This window comes from Gavia stellata, chromosome 14 (genome assembly GCF_030936135.1).
Source record: "Gavia stellata isolate bGavSte3 chromosome 14, bGavSte3.hap2, whole genome shotgun sequence".
Taxonomy (NCBI): domain Eukaryota; kingdom Metazoa; phylum Chordata; class Aves; order Gaviiformes; family Gaviidae; genus Gavia; species Gavia stellata.
Genome location: NC_082607.1, coordinates 11,793,528 through 11,813,324, shown reverse-complemented (window position 1 = coordinate 11,813,324; position 19,797 = coordinate 11,793,528). Strand labels below are relative to the sequence as shown.

The window sequence follows — 19,797 nt, the reverse complement described above, 5'->3', positions numbered from 1 at the left end:
CCCGCTCCGCCCCGCCGGCAGGGGGCGCGCGGCGGGCGGGCGAACATGCGCAGTGCGCGCGGAAGGGGAGGGCGGGGCGCATGCGCGGGGCTGGCGAGGCGCATGCACGGCGGCGGCGCGGCGCGGCACGTGAAGGTCGCGGCGCGGCGGTACCGGTAATACTGGTGGCACCGGTAGTGGGATGGACGCGCCGTCCGCTGCCGGGCTGGGCGGTGCCGACCCCCAGCTACAGCGCTTCATCGAGGTGGAGACGCAGAAGCAGCGCTTCCAGCAGCTGGTGCACCAGATGACCGAGCTCTGCTGGGTACGGGCGGCCCGCGAGCGGCGGGCGGGGCCGTCGGCTCCGGTGACCGGGGCGGCGGAGGGGCGGGGAGCGGGTCGGGTCGGGGAGGCGGGGGTGGGCAGGCGGGCTGGTTCGCCGCGCTGACCCTTGCCCTCAGGGGGAGGAGGGAGACGGGGACAAAATGGAGCCGCCATGGGAGCAGTCCCAGCCCCGGCGAGCCCGAGGATCTCGGGGAATGGGGGGCCCAGGGGGACGGGCCGGGAAGAGCCCCGGCGTGGGGGTTTGAGACGCGCCCGAGAGGATGAGGTTCCCGAGGGGGGATGACGCAGGTGTGCCCGCGGATTGAAGAAGCCCAGGAGGCACGGCCCCGGTGTGCCGGGAGCGGAGGGGGGGGGGTCGGGCCCCGGTGCCTCCGGGACCAACGGGTCCCCCGCTGTGTGCAGGAAAAGTGCATGGACAAGCCGGGTCCGAAGCTGGACAGCCGGGCCGAGACGTGCTTTGTGAACTGCGTGGAGCGCTTCATCGACACCAGCCAGTTCATCCTGAACCGGCTGGAGCAGACGCAGAAGTCCAAGTCGGCCTTCTCAGAGAGCCTGTCCGACTGAGTGGGATCCGCGCCCTGGGAGACGCCGGCCAGCCCCCCACGAGGCCGAGCCCTCCGTTGCGCCGGTTCCCGGTCACTCTGCTGCCTGAATGAGCCAGGATCAGGTCTGGGGTTTAGGATTTAATTAAATGCCAGTCTCGGGGAAGTTGCAGCCAGATGAGAGCCCACGACAGAGACACGGTCACTCCTCCTTGGGGTGACATGCTGCTCCCAGCCCCGTGGGCCAGCAGCCGTCTTTGTGCTGGGACTCTGGGGCTACCGATGCTACGCAGGGAGCATTTGGATCGCACCCGCTCCACTGAACGGAGGGGTGGTGATGCTCGCGTCAGGGGCTGCTGTGAATCTCAGCTCTAGGCGAGGCCAGCCTGTGACCGCTGCCTTAAACAGTGCTGCACAAAACGAACCCTCCTGGGTAGATGCTAACAAGCCCTGCAGGCACCATCGCTATGCAGTCCGGTACAGGTACCCTTAGCGACAAGGGCATGTTGGGCACAATGCTGATCCCAGGCAGCATCACTACTGGAAAATACTTTCAGGCTTCCATAGGTAAATCATTCGTGTGGCCAAGTGACAAATTTTCAAATTGCAGCACAACTCTGTCAATACTGACTTGCTCCATTAACTACTTTCCCCTGGTCAATGCAATAAATAGTAACTGGGTCAATTTTTAACATGCGATTCTTCTTTGTTCAGGTAGACCACTGAGAATTGAAAATCTGGCCTTCTTGTCACTCCCCCTCCTTCCCAGTGATCGTGTTTATTGCAAAATTAGTAGGGAGGGGGCATAATTGACTCCTGGCCAGAAGGTCTGCTGTGAATTCTTATTTGTTGCTCAATTAATTTGGTCCCATGAATCAAACTTGTTTCTGAGAGAGGCTGTGGCCTTTCCTCCTCTTCCCCAAAGGGTTAACAGCTCCTGCTGTCCTGGACTAGTTTCTTTAGAGAGACTAAATGCAGGAAGTAACCAGCTACTTTGTAACCTCATGCACCTTTACCTGTGGAGATCACTGGAGGGAGGCCTATGGCTGCGTCTTCTGGACCTCTGCCCCCACGACACAGAGAGGAGATTCTAACTGGAAAAACAACAAACTAATGATCCGCCCTCTGGAAAGGCAGCGTAGCATTTCAGCAGCGTTTTCGTACAGCGAGGCTCTGGGAAGCCTGGAGTGACCCACTGACAGTGGCTTGGGGCTCTACACAGGAACCCGGTAAAGCAGTTCTACACACATCCATTTGCCATGGGTGGCTGGACAGGGCGTGCAAGTTCCTAACATGGGTGGCTTGTAGCCAGCAGCCTTCCTGGGAACAAATTCAGGATGTGTTAAATAGAGCTATGCAGATATAAACCCGTGTAAGTGAGGGCACAGCTGTCTAGTTATCTTTCAGAAACTTACCTCAGTAGCTAAGGACACTTAGTTCACTCCTGTTCCCACAGGAAGTGATTCCCTCTCCTGTCCCTATCCTGAGTTTCTTTCAAGCATCTGTGTGGTTCTTCCTAGCCCTGTAATCCTTCACGCCTTTCAGCACTGGCCCAGCTCTCAGTACAAACGTATCACTAGCCGCTCGGTAACTGAACAAATCGGTTTTTAATAGAATACAGCAAGCAGGTGCTTCATCAATCTGCACAGCAGACGTTGCGTGAAGAGGTTGGTCCCTCCGTAAGAGCCACAGCAGCATGTGGCAGCACCACTGAAGTTTTCCAGTTTTGGCTGTATTCTGTTCTTGGATATGAATCTGTAAATAAATTCTAGCAGAGTGAGCAAAACAAGTACTTGACGGAGGAATTTTTGAATTAATATTCTGGGTATGTCATCTTTAAAGCCAGACATCCATCTTCTCTCCATGTAATCTTAGCACCATGTTAGATTATTTTGTAACTGTTAATCTATTTTTAAAAGATGCTGTGAGGCGTCCCTAAATGTATGGTCTTCATATTCAGTAAGGGTTAGCACTGCGTTAGTGCTGCGGGCCTCTGCACAGCCAAAGCCTGTGTCCTGACGAGGGTGCATCAATTCTTCATGTAAAAGGACAGTGAAGAGGCACCGGATCCCAGGAACTGGGTGGTTCCCAGGGCTCCTGTCCGTAGCCGCAGGAGGCTGCTGTCCCTGTCAGCTTCCTGGCAGTGGCAGGTCACCCATCTCGCACCTGGGGCAGGTGGATGGTAACTACTAACTGCTGCTAGTGCAGCTGAGGCAGCATGTTCAACCTTGCAGTGGAGCAGCTCAGCAGTGGGAGCAGAAGGCTAGTGGTTCAGAGGCTTCCTCACACGCTTTCACCTTCCTCCTCCTCCTCTTCCTCCTCTGCACTCTGACAGCCTTTGTCCTCTGAGGGCAGAAGAGGCTGGTGCTGACATAAATCATGTCTGTCTGCACTCCTCCATGGGGTGTGTAGGTCTGCCCTGCTTTGCTGCAGGAAGAGGGGCAGGAGGTCGGGGGTGAAGGGCATGTCCCTGAAGGCGTGCAGGAGGAAGATGCCGGACACGATGGTGAGGAAGCCGCTGATAGTGCCGATGATGTTATCTAGCACCATGTGTTGCCACTCCTTGAAGAGGATGGCAGAGCACATCATGACTGCTGTGGTGAACAGCACATAGTAAATGGGTGTGACCACAGATGTGTTGAAGATGTCCAAGGCTTTGTTCAGATAGTTGATCTGGATGCTGATGCAGATCACCAGGCACATCAGGAGCACCCAGCCCAGTGGTTCTTTCAGGACGGGCTTCCCAGAAAACAGTTCTTTCAGGGCAATTCCCAGACCTTTGACGCAGGACACAGACAGTGAGCCGATGGCAGAGCAGACCAAAACATAAACCAGGACGTTGCTCTGTCCGTAACGGGGTCCAGCCACAAAGATAAGCAGAAGGGAGCTCACCAGGACACACACAGCAAATACAATGAATCCTTGGGAAAAGAAGAATTAAAGAGGTCTATCAGAAAACAGTAGCACCAGTGACAGATGTAACTGAACAGCAAGTAGAGATGGAGGACAGGTGGATAACTGCCCCATCAGTCTGTCTTTTTAGCCTCCACCTTTAGGGACCAGGGTTGGGAAGCAGACTTGGTCTCTGCAACTTTGCTCAGGCTGGAGACAACAGCAGCTTTTTACAGTACAGATCACAGCACTGCCCCACAGGTCAGCCTGTTGGGGGATACAGCTGCCCGTGCTGGAAGGGGTAGGGGCACAGCCAGGCTCTACGGCACTAGAGGAGGTGGGGGGCTTGTTGATCAGGAAGACGAGGGGGCACAGCTCTGGCAGGAGGCCCAGGAGGGTGGCAGAAGGCTTGGGAAGCCCTAGCTGAACTCTTGCGGGCTGTGGTGGGATAAAGAGGAACGTGCCACATCACAAGAGTGGGAGGCCCTGCCAGAGTGCTCCCTCTTAATGAGAGGCATCATCTACCTGTTACTCTGATTTGCTCTTCTCCCTGTGCTTCCTTCCTCCACCTCCTGTGACTTATTCTGACATTCGTGCTATTGCCCAAATCACATCCTTGCAACCTGACTACTTGATTTTGGACGTAACTCCTTAAATCGCTCTTTCATCTTTGCCTGAAGTTCCTCCTCTGTCTTCCCTCAGCCACACCACTGCCACCCTCTTGTACTGGAAGTCCCTCTCCTATCCTGGCACTGCCACAGGCCAACCGCTTCTGCTGGCAGCTGCAGCTAATTCCCATGCTCTTCACTTTTTGCATCTGTATCTCATAGACAGTACAAAAAAAAGCACACTTGGTAACTGTTAATGACCCAAGTTCTCATTGTTGCTTCAGCACAGATGCAGTGACTTGGGAGCATCACCCAGGCTCCCTCTCTGAGAAGTGGGGTTCCCATCTTCTCCTTTCATCTGGGGTCAAGAGGACTTGACAGTCCTAAAAAGCCATTCTGAAGCTGACATGTCCCCCTATGTTTTGAGCTAGTTAATAAGGTGTAAATCCTCTGAGCATGTGCATTAAATGCTGTTTGACTGTCACCAATCTTTCGTATTTAGAGTGTGGAGACCCCAGCCTTTTCCTACCACAGAAGGCAACCCGCAAGCTATCTTAGACACAGGGGAAAGTTTCCTCCACTGGTACGCAGAACAAGAAACAGCTCAATTACCTTTTAGTTCAGTCCTTCCCAATCTAGCCAAGTTGTATCCTCCCTTCTACTGTCATTTCCAAGCCTGAAGTTGACAGGACCCCTTTTATTTAAGTACCTGGATCTTTCAGCTTCTCTGCCATTGACTCCAGGCTGGAAACTTCTTCTTCCTGTGGAGCATGGATCACCATCACTGTGGAGCCCAGAATACTCAGGATGCAGCCAATCTTCCCATGAACATTCAGCTGCTCATTGAGGAAGGTGGAAGACAGAACTGCACTGAAAGACCGTAAAAAACCCCAAACCAATTAGGCCAAGGGATGGAGTACCTGAAGGAAGAGACAGAGGAAAGCAGAGCAACTGCTTTCACCTCTAAGGTGTGGTAGGTGAGGTAAGGGTGTTTCTGAGGCTGCTTACCTAACAAGGACACTTAGAGCACCCAGTGGAGTTACCAGCGTTGCAGGAGCAAAGGCATAAGCAGCAAAATTTGCTGCTTCTCCAATTCCCACTACAAGAGAAACTCTGTCAGGTGAGGATCAAAGTAGGAGCAATTCAGCATAATACAAGTTTGAGTGCAGTCAAAAGAGAGCCTCAGTTTCCACTTGAGTGTCCCATGTTTCTCTGAGGTATGTTATGGAACCAGGAAAAAACAGCATCAGCAAGAACAAGCAGAAGCCCGATATAGGTTCTCTTGGGAAGAGAAGGCTTTTCGTTAGTCACATGTGGCTATGCAACTGAGTAGTAACCACAGAAAAATATTTCCATATTGTCCTCAAAGCTGAAAGGAGTTTCAACCCGTTTCGTACTTCTAAGTCATGTTCGTCTCCTGGAACAGCTTTTACAGCTTTTTGAAGGGTAAATCAAGTACAACTGGTTATTAACATTGAAAAGTGTAACACAGAGCTGCTGAAATCACTGTAGTACTAAACCCACAGTGCTGGATGTGCCATTATAACTACATCACCCAGGCAGGCCATTTCAGAAGCACTTAACCCAACCCAGTTAGACCAGCTCCTCAACTCCTATTTAGCAGAGAAATGTGGTAAGGCATGAGACTTTAGAATATTTTAGAGTTACAATTAGATCAACAACATCTTCAGCCACTCAGATAAAAATCAAGCGAACAACGATCATAATAATAAAACACAAAAGCAACTGGAAACAATGACAAATACACTCTTAAATATGTCTTGCTACAGTTTTAGAGCGGGTACTTACTGCACAGCAGCCCTGCCCACCAAAGCCATTCTTGCAGGTACGCATGACCTCCTTGCCCTGAGTAAGGAAAACAGAGTAATGAGAAACCTCTGCTGAAACTACACAAAAGGCTCATTATCCTGCCAGAACTGCCTCAGAGAAGCAAGCAGGAGCAGCCTGATCTCTGTTATGTGCAAGGCTGGCTTGGGTCTGCCTGCCTTGTCACACGTTGGCCTGACCCAGACATGGGCAAGCACTGATTCTTTACCCTCAGAGCAAAGATGTTATCCCCTGGTTCTCCCACGTTTGGAAGAGCCGTTACAGGAACGCGTGCATGGTTACAGAAAGGTGTCTGTGTTGGCCAGGGGTGATGGCTGGCTATCCCTGTGGAGGAAGTCTACTTTTAGACCAAAAAGGCCCACAGGCGAGGAGGGGGGCGGCCAAGGCCCAGCGCTGGCCAGGCTGCCCGGCCGCAGGCTGACGCGGCCTGCAGTGCCCAGGGAACCCTCCTCCGGGGGCGGGGGGGCAGTGCAGTCACAGCCCGGGGGTCGTCTGCCCACGGGCCAGAGGCGGAGGTGACGGGCGTTTTGCCCCTCCCCACCCCCCCGTTAGGCCAAGCTCCCCCCGCTGAGCCCGCCCGGTCTGGGCCGGCGGTACCTGCCCTGGCGCGGCCGCGGCGGCACAGCCGGAGCAGCCCCTTCTTCTTGAGGATGAAGCTGCCGCCGATGAAGGCGCTGGAGGCCAGGGCCAGGCCCAGCCCCACGTAGAAGCCGGGCCGCCCGCCCGCGCCCTCCATGGCGGCGCCGCCGCCGCTTCCGGTGCGCCGCCAACACCCTTCCCCCGGCGCCAGCGGAAGGGGCGGCGCCAGCGGGGGCAGCCTGTGCGGAGTACCGGGCCTGGCTTCCGCCGGGCCGCCGCGGGCAGCGGGAGAGCGCGCGAGGCCGGAGGGGGCCCCAGCAGCGCGGTTTGGGGCTGGGGGCGCCCGTGAGAGGCCCTGCCGGGGGTGCCATCCCCACGGCAGCGCAGCCCCGGGCCCCGGAAAGGCCCCAGCTCTCCCCGCCGCCGCGCCGGTGCGGAACGCCCGTGGGCGAGAGCCTGGCCCTGGGGGTGCTGGGCTGGGGTTACCTTGTAGGAGCCTTCTGGGAGACGAGGTGATTGTGTCTTGTTCCCCAAGCTGGAGAAGAAGGGATGAGTAAGAGCAAGGACGATGCTCCGCATGAGCTGGAGAGCCAGTTCGTGCTGCGGCTGCCGCCGGTAAGAGGCTGTTCAGTCTGGTACAGCGGACGTGGCCACCATCACGTTTCACACACGGCTCAGTCCAGCTTGCGCGGCGAGCACGGGGGCTGGAGAGGGGTTAGCAAGGCGGGTGAAGTCAGTGGGAAATCTGTGGACCTGGCAAGGGACATGGAAGGGGCAGGATGCTTTTGGCCTGGGGTAGCCCATTCCCACTCATCTGAACAGATTTTCCGCGGCCTCCTCTTGAGAGGTGCTGCTGCGACACAGAGTAGGAGGCTTGGAAGACAACTCGGAGGATTAGGGAGGAAATTTCTGTAAGGGTAGAGCTTTAGCAAGTGCTAAAGCACTTCAGTTGCTATGGCTGTCAGTGCGCTTGATGGTATTCGTTAGATGCTTAAAGCTGAGACTGTGTCTGGCTGAGACCACAAGAGCTTGGTGAGGGGAGCTGTACCTTCCCCCAGAGCTTTGGTCCTCTGGGAGGGTGTCTCTGTCGGGGGCCTCACACTACTGTCACAGCTGTATTGTGTCGTGGGGTATGAAGGGCACCGGGAGTAGCAGAGCCACAGGGTTAACGTGTGGTATTGGGAGGAGGATGCAATTTTCATTGCAGCTCTTGCAGTTGTTTTTCTGCGTTGGGATGGCAGGGGTGTTTAAAGCTGGGTAGGTTGGACAGAAGCCTTCCTTGATTCTTGGAGGAAGCACACCCAGCCCTGATGTAAGTCTGTCCAACTTTCCCAGGAATATGCATCCACTGTGCGGCGAGCGGTACAGTCCGGGAATGTCAACTTGAAGGACAGGCTCACCATTGAGCTACACGGTGAGTGAGCAGGATCAGGGCATCTTAAAACTTCTCTGACTGCCCACAAGTGAAGCTGTGCAACTTGCATGTGTTTTCCCATGAAATTTCTGCTGCCCAGAAATGTATTGCTCAGTTTAGCTGTTTAGCAATAGCACTAACCTATCCCATGGCTTTCCGCAGCGGATGGGCGCCACGGGATTGTCCGCGTAGACCGGGTGCCACTGGCGGCCAAGCTGGTGGATCTGCCCTGCATCATCGAGAGCTTAAAAACCATTGACAAGAAAACCTTCTATAAGACAGCAGATATTTGCCAGGTATGGGCTGTCCTTGCCTGCCCCAACAGCTTAATTCCTTGCTCCCCTCTCTAGGAAAACCCTTGTACACTTTGGCAGCTGGATACCCTGTATAACATGGCCAATTTCTGTATTCTCACAATATGGGCAGTTTAAAATTCCGCACTTCGCTTGGTGTTTAGAAATCCCATTTCTGAAGCATGAAATGTGATTGTCCTTATAACATCTTAACTGCTGCTGTGTTTAGGTACGAACTGAGCTGGGTGTGAAACATTGTGTTTCTCGTACCCCGTGCCTATGAATCCTCCCGCATGCAGTGGGCCGTCACTGTTCATTTTCCAGAAAAGCTTTCACATCCTTTTGTCCTTGCGTTATGATAAACACCCTTTGTGTTTATGCGGGGATTACAGATGCTTGTTTGCACTGTGGATGGTGATCTCTATCCCCCTTTGGAAGAGCAAACTGTGAGCACTGACCCCAAGGCAAACAAGAAGAAGGACAAGGACAGAGAGAAGAAATTCATCTGGAACCATGGCAGTGAGTAGAGGCTGTGCCAAACCTCTCCATCCCACCACCCCAGTGTCCCCACAGCTGTGCAGGGCACTCACCACTGCTGTGTCCTGGCTGTGCTGCTGCTGTTTTCAGTGGTCTTTCTGTTCCTGAAGGGATCTTCTCCCTTTTGGCACATAACTCTCCCATTAGGCCATCTGTCTGACACATGCGATCTATTTCCTCTGTCACAGTCACTCTTCCCCTGAAAAATGTACGGAAGAGACGATTCCGGAAGACAGCTAAGAAGAAGGTGAGTTGCTTCTCACACAGATGCAGATGGAATAACCAAGGGATAGGAAGGCAAAAACATTAGAGCTGTAACTGTCCATTTCTTAACATTGCTTCACACGTTTCCTTGCGCGAGATGAGGGTGAAGGGAGGGTAGTAGACTTAAACACTTCTTTGGGTGCTTCCTCCGTGTTTTCCAAGATGCTCCCGAGGGGAAAATCCTCTTTGCAGAGAACTGCTGGACTCCATTCCTGGGGCTGCCTTGCCATAGCGCATCTCTTCCTGCTCATAGAGAAGAAAGGAAGACTCGCATGGAAATGAGGCTTCACTCATTCCTGCTTTCCCAGCTGAAATCTTCTCTCTATGCATGGCCTGTTCACTTCCCCAACAAGCAACACTACAAATAGAATAACTGTCACGTCAGCTGGGGGAGTGACAACAGATGGAGCTCAGAGACTATCTCTGTGCATATGCACGAGCCAGGCAAGGTGTTGGGGAGATGCAGCACTGTGAGGCTGGGAAGACTTGTTCTTCTCTGCTTTGCAGTTTCTGAGAACAGGATGGAGTGCTATTTTGCATGACATTTGGGAAGCAAATTACTTGAGACATTCTTATAGCCCACAGGAGAGATTTGATGTCAATGCATTAAGATTCTTGGCTAATTTAAAAGTGAAAAATGAAACCATCTTTTGAGTGAGATGGGAAGGAGTTGAGTTGACCATCCATCAGGAAACAGCACCTCAAGGACCTCAGGGACACACGGAAAGTCTTATTTCCTAAGTAGTATAAGTAGAAAAGTGAGAGTATACAACCCACCAAGGGGCTCTGTACAAAAAAAGATGGATTGCTTTCTGGAGGTGCATAAATTACTTTTAGGGCGAGCATGAGCAAAGGCTGAGCAGAAAGCATAAGAGAAAAATGGCTTGAAATAGGGCTCTGTCCAGAGGTGGAGGGTTGGAGTTGACCAGCACCAGCAGCTTGCACAAGGCATTTAACAGTGTCTCTGTTCTCTTTCCCCTCTCTGGCCCAGTATATTGAGTCTCCTGATGTGGAAAAAGAGGTGAAGCGTCTCCTGAGCACAGATGCTGAAGCTGTCAGTGTCCGTATCCTTTTAGGAGAAAAAAAGCTCAAGTGGGGTACAGGACACTATGTGTGACCTGGGGGGTTGCGGAAAGGAGAGACAAGTTCAGCTTTGTGTGGATGTGAGAGACTGGGAGATGAGCATACAAGAGGCACTGAAGTTTTGGAGCTTCATCTTTGCCTTGTTCAAAGCTCATTGTTTCTTCATGGTGACCTTCCTTGTGGACTGTACTGTTGTACTGAGCAGGAACTTAAGTAACAGCAGAGGAGAAGTCATCAAAAAAGGGGGCTGGGGTGGTTCATCCTGGATATCCATAGCTGCAAGGCCAGACTTGTTGGAGGGGCAGTGATCTGCAGTTTTTAGCATTCTTTCGTCATACTGCATCTTTCATGTTCCTCTTTTTCCCTTGACTCATCTGTTCCTGCTGTCAGGCTGGGAAGTCATTGCTGAAGATGAAACAAAAGAAGTAGACAACCATGGTTCGCTCACCAGCCTGGACATCTCCTCCCCAGGGATGTCAGGACATAAGCAAGGCCATGGCTCTTCAGGTGCAGTGAGGAAGGCTGTTGTTTTCTTTCTAGTCACTAAGTAATCAGTTGGGCCCATTCTCTCTGGGGTAAGCCCTAACCAGAGCGAAGGAGAGAGGGTGTTGAGACAGGCACCGTGTACTGACACGGTCCCTGGCAGGCAAAGGGTGCTTGAAGGTCATCAGCTGTGTTTTTCCTCTTCCCTTTTGCACCCCCCTAGAACATGATGAACTGCGAGAGATATTTAATGACATCAGCAGCAGCAGCGAAGATGAAGATGAGAGGGATCATCATGATGACGAAGACCTGAACATCATGGACACTGAGGAGGACTTGGAGAGGCAGCTGCAGGACAAGCTGAATGAATCCGATGGGCAGCAACAGGAGAACGAGGGGTCCAACCAGATAGGTGAGTGCGTGGCAGAGCACAGCAGAATCACCAGGGTGCCAGGCAGGCTGCACCGCCCAGCTCTGCTGCTGCTCTGGGTCTGAGCTCACTCTCTCTTCCAGTCATGGGGATCCAGAAACAGATTGACAACCTGAAAAGTAAACTCCAGGAGACCCAGGACAGGAGGAAGCGCCAGGAAGATCTCATCATGAAAGTGGAGAACTTAGCCCTCAAGGTGAGAGCTCTCCTGGGGTCTCTTCAAGTCTTCTGCTTAGCCCTGGCTTGCCATTAGATCTAGCAGGCTGATTCAGCTGTTGCCCTGGTTAATCCAGGGGCCTTTGCCTGCTCGGTTAAAAATAATTGTGGTGTGACCATACACACTCCAGCATTTCCCCATGGAGGCAAAGCAATCCATGAAACTGCAGGAGATAAGAGGGCTGGTTGTCAGTGCAGCTTGGGGCTTGCTGTGCCATTTGACATGTTATGCCAGCACCCATTCAGTTGAGAACACATTGGTAACTGTGGTCTGGCATGTTTGTCTCTGCAGACCCGTCTCCAGGCTGTGCTAGATGAGTTCAAGCAGCAGGAAGAGCGAGAGAAGCAGCAGGTGAGGCAACTCCCACAGTGGAATGGGAAGGACTGGGGCATGACATGATTCTAGGCTTGGCCTCTGAGAAATGTCCCTGAATCTTGTACCACACCAGCTGCTTTGAACTCCGGTGTTACAGGTCAGGTGTGGTTGTACCTCATCTGTACTTGCATGGAGCTTCCTAAGGCACAAGGAGATATAGGAAATGGGGTTGATTGCAGCCTTCATTCTGGAGTAGCAGTGAGCCAAAACATGTAGTCAGCAGTCCAAGGCTGCTAGGATTGCTGCCTGGGGTAAAACATGACACAGAAGTCCTTTAGCACCCATGTACAAGGCAGGCAGTAGCTGTAGGGTCTTGGCAGATTTCCTGCCTGGGCAGCTCTGCTGAGTTTCAACTAGGTACCAAGGCAGGAGGTTCCCACTCCCAGGTTCCTGTTGTGCGGCTTCATCTTGTGGACAGTGCTCAGTTCTGCCCAGGCATGGCTCCCTGTGATGTACAGGCAAAGCAGCCACTAGCGTAGGTGGAATATCTGCAGAAACACAGAAGTGCTTGGGCTGGAGCTGTCAGGAGTCCCAGCCATACTTTACTGTAATGCCTTACTCCCTCTTCCCAGATGACATCCCTACAGGAGCAGCTGGAGTCCCTCATGGAGAAGTGAGGAGCAGGACTGGGTCTTTGTACCTGTGAGCAGAGCTGGAAGTGTTGTCATCTGCCATGCTGAAGTCTGCTCTAGTCACACACCTCTGCCAGATGTGCTGACTGCCAGTGATAGAGGCTCTGTGTCCAGAGCTACTCTCACATACATCGTGCTGGGCTTGGCTGAGTGGAGCTAAAGCATTGGACTGTGTCTGTGAGAGCAACCAAAACACTGGATTTACTGTAAATATTCAGCACCATTCTCCCAGAGGGGTTTAGTTCTCCCTGGGACAGTGTGGTGGAGCTTTCTGCATCTATTGAGTCTTGGACTTGATGGGCTGTGGCGTGGTAGGAGCTTGTTCTTGTGTTTGGGGAATGCTCGTGTCTACAAACCAGGCTCAATAAAGTACCATTTCCAACCCTGGTCTGTTTTCTGTGGTCGCCGGAGCACAGACGAGCACTGCCTCTTGCCAGCTTGGGCCTGACCACACACAGCCCCTGGCTGGTGCTTGTACCAGCGTTGCTGGGCTCCTTCGCTGAAATGCTCCTTGCGTGGCTGGGTCAAAGGGAGACTGTGTGAAGGGGACTCCACAAGCTGTCACTTTGTGGGAGAAACAAGGACCTCCTGATCAGCGAGTTTCTTTAATTGCTCACAGACAAGGCAGGCAAATCCCAGATTAACCTGGCAGGGTTGGAAGAGGATTAGAAAGGCAGTTCCAGAATGCAACGGAGGGCACTGTGGGCTTCAGCAAGGGTGTGCTACAGCGGGACGCCCCTCTTGCAACCCAAAGGGCAGGGGAAGGGGAGAAGTCTTCCAAGCTCTGCCCCCAGCACGGAAAGCGAAAGGCCAGCAGCAGCCCTGGGAGAGGACATGTGTCCAGATGGTCAAGAAAAGGAGATATCTTGAGGAAGACACGGAGTTTGGGAAGGGCCAGCGCATGCGTGTGTGCCTGTGCCTGTGACCTGCTCCTGGGAGCTGGCAGGTGCAGCCATGGAGGAAACCTACCTGCTGAACGTGGAAGGGGTTAAAAAGAAGATTCTGCATGGAGGCCAAGGGGAGCTGCCAAAGTTGCAGGATGGGAGCAAGGTAAGTCATGGTTGTTAGCCCAAAGCCCTAGGAGAGGGGAGTGGGTCCAACACCGCCTACCCCTGCCCACTGCGGTTAGAGTCCCTGCTCACAATCCAAGCTCCAGGTCTGTGGTATGGGGAGATCTCGCCTCCAGGAGATACCTCACAAGGGTGGTGGAGGAAGGGCTGTTTTGGACACAGGCAGCCACATTGCCCTCACAGCGATGGCTGATACTACCCCCTGCCTTCACCTTGCATTGGTGCTGTTACCTGCCTCCTCCCTCTGTCCTGGGGCCGGTGGAGCTTGGCGGCCACGATGGATTGCTGGAAATCTGCCTTTCCTTCTCAAACAGGAGCGAGGGGTGCCAACGGGGAGCTATTGGGGGTTTCTGAGATTCCCCAGTGTGGGTTCTGCCAGGTCCTGGTGCATGCTGCGGGAGCACTCTCCGTACTGGGTTATAAAGGGGATCCAAAGAGCATCAAGACATAGCACCGATAGGCACTAAGACACTCCACCATCTGCTTGCTGTCTAAGACAAGTGGGTAGGAGGCACAATCTCCTGCTAAGGATAGAAAGCTGCCAATCAAATGAGCACCTTGCCAGGAGCAGGCTTGGCCCTGGGTCATGGCACCAGGGTAGAGGGATTGAGGGCTGGCGAGGGGACAGAGGGTTCTCACTGCATTGCCTGAGCTTTCTCCGGGGCAGATCACCTTCCACTTCCAGACGCTGAAGGATGACTTTGAGCGGACAGTGATCGATGACAGCCGGGAAGCTGGCATCCCCATGGAGATCATCGTGGGCAAGATGTTCAAGCTGGAGATCTGGGAGACACTGCTCAGCTCCATGAGAGCTGGGGAGGTGGCCGAGTTCTGGTGCGACACCATTGTGAGTGAGGGACCTGTGGGTGCCTACTCCCCTCCTTTCTGCAGAGCCAGGGTACAGGACCATGCACCCCAGAGATGCTCCAGCCTTGCCTGGTGCAAGCACAGGGGGCACATGTGTCACTTAGCCACAGCACCGGGGGACTGCCCCAGAGGAAGGCTGGCCCCAGGTGGCTGAGAGGGGTGCTCCCCCTCCTTGCAGCACACAGGCATGTACGCCCTGGTCTCCAGGGGCATGCGGAGGATCGCAGAGGGCCGGGACCCCCTGGAAGGGCAGAAGCACCGCTGTGGCATGGGCAACATGTTTGACTACCACAGCACGGGCTATGACGACCTGGACGAGCTGCAGAGGACGCCACAGCCCCTCATCTTCATCATGGAGCTGTTCCGGGTAAGGGGGACGGCAGGGATGGTTGCCAGCGTGGGGACAGCCAGGGCAGGCAGCTCAGCTCCCTCTGGTGTGCAGGTGGAGGAGCCCTCAGCATACAAGCGTGACACCTGGGCCATGAGCAAGGAGGAGAAGCTGGCGGCAGTGCCCGTGCTGCACAGTGAGGGCAACCGCCTCGTCCTCCGCAAGGAGTTTGGGCAGGCAGCAGCGAAGTACCAGGAAGCTGTCATCTGCCTGAGGAACCTCCAGGCCAAGGTGAGCAGGACCTGGCCACCTCCTGTCATCCCTGCCTGGGTTTCCCCAGCAAATCACTCCCCTGTGGGCCCTGGGTGCCCAGGAGGGCATGACCACTCTGAACCACCCACCATGGCTCCCCGGGGCAGGAGAAACCATGGGAGGATGGCTGGCTGAAGCTGGAAAGCCTGGTTACACCGCTGGTGCTCAACTACTGCCAGTGCCAACTGGAGCTGGGCGAGTACTACGAGGTGCTGGAGCACATGACGGAGCTCCTCCAGAAACACAACGGTACCCATCCCCTGCATCCCACCCCCACAGCTGTGCCCATGGCCCCCAGGGACTCTGTCCTCTGGAACCCCCATCCGTGACAATGCTCATCCCATGTCTCTCTACCTGTGATGGTACCTATGTCATCTAGATCCCCGTGTCCACTGTAGAACTTATGTCCCAGGTCCCCCTGTCCATGACAGTGCCCATGTCCCTGGTTTCCCCTGCCCATGATGGCACCTGCACCCTGAGTCCGCTTGGTCCCCCTGCCCTTGACGCTGTCCCACATCATCCAGATCCCCCTCCCCACTATGGTGCCCCTTGCCCCTGAGGATCCTTGCACCCATGCCCCCGGTGGTACGTGCATGGCCCAGGTCCCCCTGCCCATGATGGCAGCCCTGCCCACAAGTGTGTCCACCCCATGTTCCCCTGCCTATGATGGTACCTGTGCTCCATGTCCCCTGGGTTCCCAGGGTCTCCAGTTCCTGTGGCTGGGGCCCTGAGCTGCAGGACCCCCGCTGAGGGCTCTCCTCTCCCAGCAGACAATGCCAAGGCCTATTTCAAGCGGGCAAAGGCACACGCTGCTGTCTGGAATGAGCGGGAGGCGCGGGAGGACTTCCTGCGGGTGGCTCACCTCGACCCCTCCATGGCGGCCGCCGTGAAGAAGGAGCTGAAGCAGCTGGGGGAGAGGATGAGGAAGAAGCATGTGGAGGATCGGAAGCGCTACCAGGGGCTCTTCCAGCTGCCCCCGCGGGCCAGTGAGGGGCAGGAGAGCGGGGAGGTGGGCGACAGGTCAATGCTGCAGGAAGAAGCACCGCAGGGTGAAGTCAGGGTCCGGGAGCCCGCTGGGCAGGGGGAGCAGGGTGCAGGGACCGAAGAGGCAGAACACCCAGGGGCTGACCAAGCAGAACAAGGGACCCCCAGGGCCAGGTGTGAAGGGGCAGCGCCAGGAGGAGAAGCAGCCCAGGGGCAGCCTGCAGGGGCAGAGGTGGAGGTGAGGGATGAGATGGGACTGGGGGAAGAAGCAAATGTGGGCACCTGTGGGGCAGAGCCAGAGAGCTGGGGAGCAGAGAGGGGAGCAGAGAGAGGAGCAGAGGAGGAAGATGACAAAAAGGAGGAGGGAGAGGAAGAAGAAGAGAAGAGGGAGGAAGAAGAAGAGAAGAGGGAGGAAGAAGAAGAGAAGAGGGAGGAAGAAGAGAAGAGGGAGGAGGTCAAAGAGGAAGAGAGCCCAGCAGCAGGGATGGAAAAGCTGGCTGTAGGGCAATGTGGGGCAGGAGGGAGGACAGAGGCAGCAGGGCTCAGGCAGGGGCTGGAGCAGGGAGCCAGTGGGGCAGAGGGGGCTGGCACGGGAAGCATGGCTGGGGCTGAGCCAGGCAGAGCCCCAGAGCTGGGGCTCCCCAGCGAGGGGCTGGGGCCAGCTGAGGGAGAGGCAGTGGAAGAGGAGAGCTGCAGGGAGCAGCGAGCAGACAGCGGCCGAGGAAATGCTGGGGAAGGCAACATACCTGCAGACAGCTTCACCCCTGGGGCAGTGCTCCAGGCAGGGCACTTGGGGGCAGATGAGAAGCTGGGCAGAGGGGCAGAAGTACCCCCCTGCCCCACAGCAGTCCAGGAAGGGGGTGATACACCCCCAGGACAGTGTAGCGAGAGCAGAGAGCTGAGGGCCATGACCCTGGGGCACAGCCAGCCCTGAGCAGGGCTGGTTACCCCTGGATGGGGGAAAGGCTGCTGGGCCACTGACAAGGAGGCACAGCACAGGCGGCAGGGCTGCTGTACCCTGAGAGGGAGTCCTAGGCCTGGGGACTGGCCCTGCAGCGACACGGGAACAATGGTGTCCTCACCCTGCTACCACTGGGACCACCAGCCCCACTATGCAGCAGCGCCTGCCGCCTCCCTGCCCCAACTCATCAGCTCTGGCGCCTTTCAGCTGGGCTCCGCTGAGCTTTGCTGGCTGAGAAATAAAAGCTCTTCCCTGGCACCATGTGCTGGATTTGTTTCTGAATGTGACCGGCTTCCTTGATCACAGCCCGCACCTCCTGCCTTGCCCCAGAGCCTGTGGCACAGGGATGGGGTGTTTTGCTCTACCCTTGAGAGGGGGAGTTAAAGAGGCTGCATTTCACCCCCCATTTAAGCTCCTGCATCTCTTCTGTGTGAGAGCTGTCCCCGTACTTCCCCGCAGTAGCATTGTGTCAGGCCTTTGCCCAGCACCGCCAGCCCTTCCAGGCAGGGGTGACAGCAGGTCCAGCCCTACAAGTATCAGTCCTGGGCAGGCTTCACCATCTGCCAGAGCTGGGCTGCACCCTGAGAGCCCCCAGCCTTGCCCTGTGCCAGTCCTCAGCTGGGCCCCTCACTGTGCCACAGAAGCACGGGGAACATGGGCAGCACTTGGGGCAGAGGCACCTAGACACCTCTGGGCACTGGAGTCCTAATGGGGCTCCAGGGAGAAAGTACAGAGGGAGAGGACTGCCTGCCCAGCGTCCCACCGCTGCCTACCTCCTTCCTGGGGCTGAAGGGTTTCCTACAGCAGAAGTTTCTGGGCAAGGAAGAGGGACTGTCCCCACACAGCCCCTGTCACAGCCCTCAGGCTGCTGTGTGGCCCTGAGCAGACCTTTCTGGAAGAGGATGAAGGAAGATGATGCTCGAGGGATGCAGCTGTGTCTGGAGAGCCCAGGGCTCTGCTCACAGCTTCTGCTCTGCCTCAAATGGTGTGGACAGCCAGGGTGACAGGGCACAGGGACATCCATGTCCCAGCACCCTGCAGGAGTTGTGCCAGGATGGCACAGGACTGGGAGCTGCCCTGACTCAGCCGAGGTGCACGGATAGAAGAGGCCAGAGCACCAATCCAGGTCTCAGTATAAATACAAATTTATTCTCTTTCCAGAGCAGAGATGGTGTGAAGCAGCGAGGACAGCAGCACCACAGTACATGGTTACCAGAGCATTAGCCAGCCTGCTCCCCTCCCTGCCGCATCCTGACTCCCAAACACAGCCCACGCTCACCCTGTACCCAACAGCCCAAGCACTCAGCCTGGCCACCACTGCTCCCCTCACCTGGCACCAGGGCCAGCAGCTCTGCCCTCATCCTGCTCTTTCCTTCCTCCAGCTCCCCCCAGGCTGGGTACTCCTGACCTCATCCTCAGGCCAAAATCTCGCTCCTCCCTGTGCTCCCCCCATCCTGCCACTGGGATAAACAGGGGGGTCCAGCCAGGTCTCGCAGGCTGGCATGTGGTCCCTTGCTGTGGTCAAACAAGCAGCCTGACACACAGCATGGTTACAGCCAGCCTAACACCAATGCTACAGCTACTGCAGTCCCGCCACTTGCCTGGGCGTGAGAGGGGATGGCAAAGACAGCAACCCACACCGCTGCTAGCAGACACTGCAGCACGAGACCCCAAACACCTGACCGTAAGGCTCACACCGCCTAATACCCCGTGTGGGCACTGCTTCGCACCTCTGCCAACACGCCGAAGCCACCCGCCCGCACAGCCCTGTGCCCCCACATGCTGCCTTGGTCCAAAACACCCCCAACAGCTGACCACCACATCCTGTCCCAGCCAGCGACAACAGCCCCATCCCTGTCCTCGCAGCAAGCCCTGTTTTGGGCAGGATGCTTCACACCGGCATGCAGCCCTGCCTGCACCCTGCCCCAAGGGCTCAGGCATCTCATCCCTCCGCAGCCTGTGGCCCCAGAGCACCAGGGCCATCCCAGCCTCCGCTCTGGGGCACCCCACAGCACCTGACTCTACCTCTTTCTCAACATAACACAGCACGAGACATCCATCCAGCCTGAGGGAGCCTTTGGGACCAGGAGCCATTACCACTGAGCCACCCTGCCAGCTTGCAGAACAGTGTCCTCCACTGCCCGGCAGTACTCGCCTGCTTCCAACGAGTGCCTCCAGCCCCTCAGCCCAACTCAAATTGGGGGACAGCAGCACAGCAGCTGCTGGGGGTGGCAAGGAGGTGCCCTGCTTGTCCTGCTGTCTGCCTGCACCCCTATGCTCCTGCATCACAGCCCAACGTCCTCATGGCGCAAGGGCTGGAGCAGCCCCTTCCTGCAGCACCACAGGTATGGGTGGCTGCAGGAGCCGAGGCTCCCCAGAAATGGAGCCGGGTCGAGGCAGGACAGGCTTTCTGTGCCATGGCAAAGTCACAGCTCCCCAGGAAACTAGGCGGGACAAAGCACCTGCTGCCGGTCCAGCCCTCCCCAAAGCTCCCCTCACAGCAGCCCTGCTCCAAGGCAGCACCAGCAATGGGGAAGGTGCTGGTCCCCACAGGAGCAGATGTTGGGCTGGACTGAAAGTGAAGGGCAGCTGCACTTACAGTATTAGAATTTAATGGAGTGAGTCCATGAGAGTATTTAAGTACAGAATATATATATATAGTATATAGAAATATATGCAAATTAAATGATAAGGCTCTGTTATAAAGACCCTCTCAAGATAAGGCTACTAGCTGGGCTGAAGCTCTAACATGGA

At 55.6% G+C, this 19,797-nt stretch overlaps 4 protein-coding genes across 4 annotated transcripts; 3 read left to right on the top strand and 1 right to left on the bottom strand.

Annotated features, from left to right (window-relative positions):
• The first annotated feature begins 129 nt into the window (after positions 1–129).
• On the top strand, positions 130–1,558 carry TIMM8A (translocase of inner mitochondrial membrane 8A). Its single transcript, XM_059824244.1, has 2 exons — positions 130–304; positions 727–1,558. Exons 1-2 carry the CDS (start codon positions 182–184, stop codon positions 886–888), a joined length of 285 nt encoding a protein of 94 aa, XP_059680227.1. The 5' UTR covers positions 130–181; the 3' UTR covers positions 889–1,558.
• Positions 1,559–2,011: 453 nt separating this feature from the next.
• Positions 2,012–6,950, bottom strand: LOC104256397 (magnesium transporter NIPA2). The gene is made up of 5 exons (XM_059824243.1): positions 6,812–6,950; positions 6,176–6,232; positions 5,375–5,465; positions 5,076–5,236; positions 2,012–3,787 (listed from the first exon to the last, which is right to left on the bottom strand). Exons 1-5 carry the CDS (start codon positions 6,948–6,950, stop codon positions 3,150–3,152), a joined length of 1,086 nt encoding a protein of 361 aa, XP_059680226.1. The 3' UTR covers positions 2,012–3,149.
• Positions 6,951–7,226: 276 nt separating this feature from the next.
• Positions 7,227–12,888, top strand: TAF7L (TATA-box binding protein associated factor 7 like). Its single transcript, XM_059824451.1, has 11 exons — positions 7,227–7,408; positions 8,129–8,207; positions 8,370–8,503; positions 8,893–9,019; positions 9,226–9,284; positions 10,293–10,365; positions 10,775–10,891; positions 11,091–11,279; positions 11,381–11,493; positions 11,806–11,865; positions 12,462–12,888. The coding sequence occupies exons 1-11, from the start codon at positions 7,343–7,345 to the stop codon at positions 12,504–12,506; spliced, it is 1,062 nt and encodes a 353-aa protein (XP_059680434.1). The 5' UTR covers positions 7,227–7,342; the 3' UTR covers positions 12,507–12,888.
• A 587-nt stretch (positions 12,889–13,475) lies between these two features.
• LOC104264725 (aryl-hydrocarbon-interacting protein-like 1) lies at positions 13,476–18,220 on the top strand. The gene is made up of 7 exons (XM_059824570.1): positions 13,476–13,571; positions 14,259–14,438; positions 14,637–14,825; positions 14,901–15,077; positions 15,206–15,347; positions 15,869–16,118; positions 18,205–18,220. The coding sequence occupies exons 1-7, from the start codon at positions 13,476–13,478 to the stop codon at positions 18,218–18,220; spliced, it is 1,050 nt and encodes a 349-aa protein (XP_059680553.1).
• Positions 18,221–19,797: the final 1,577 nt, after the last annotated feature.

Excerpts from the sequence above, each read along its gene's own strand:
- TIMM8A (XM_059824244.1), top strand. The coding sequence starts at position 182 with ATGGACGCGCCGTCCGCTGCCGGGCTGGGCGGTGCCGACCCCCAGCTA. Across the intron at positions 305-726 it reads AGATGACCGAGCTCTGCTGG|GAAAAGTGCATGGACAAGCC; the intron begins GTACGGGCGGCC and ends CGCTGTGTGCAG.
- LOC104256397 (XM_059824243.1), bottom strand. The coding sequence starts at position 6,950 with ATGGAGGGCGCGGGCGGGCGGCCCGGCTTCTACGTGGGGCTGGGCCTG. Across the intron at positions 6,233-6,811 it reads CCGCGGCCGCGCCAGGGCAG|GGCAAGGAGGTCATGCGTAC; the intron begins GTACCGCCGGCC and ends TTCCTTACTCAG. Across the intron at positions 5,466-6,175 it reads GTGGGCAGGGCTGCTGTGCA|TGGGAATTGGAGAAGCAGCA; the intron begins GTAAGTACCCGC and ends TTTCTCTTGTAG.
- TAF7L (XM_059824451.1), top strand. The coding sequence starts at position 7,343 with ATGAGTAAGAGCAAGGACGATGCTCCGCATGAGCTGGAGAGCCAGTTC. Across the intron at positions 8,208-8,369 it reads GCTCACCATTGAGCTACACG|CGGATGGGCGCCACGGGATT; the intron begins GTGAGTGAGCAG and ends GGCTTTCCGCAG. Across the intron at positions 10,366-10,774 it reads TGCTGAAGCTGTCAGTGTCC|GCTGGGAAGTCATTGCTGAA; the intron begins GTATCCTTTTAG and ends TCCTGCTGTCAG.
- LOC104264725 (XM_059824570.1), top strand. The coding sequence starts at position 13,476 with ATGGAGGAAACCTACCTGCTGAACGTGGAAGGGGTTAAAAAGAAGATT. Across the intron at positions 13,572-14,258 it reads AGTTGCAGGATGGGAGCAAG|ATCACCTTCCACTTCCAGAC; the intron begins GTAAGTCATGGT and ends TCTCCGGGGCAG. Across the intron at positions 15,348-15,868 it reads GCTCCTCCAGAAACACAACG|ACAATGCCAAGGCCTATTTC; the intron begins GTACCCATCCCC and ends CTCTCCCAGCAG.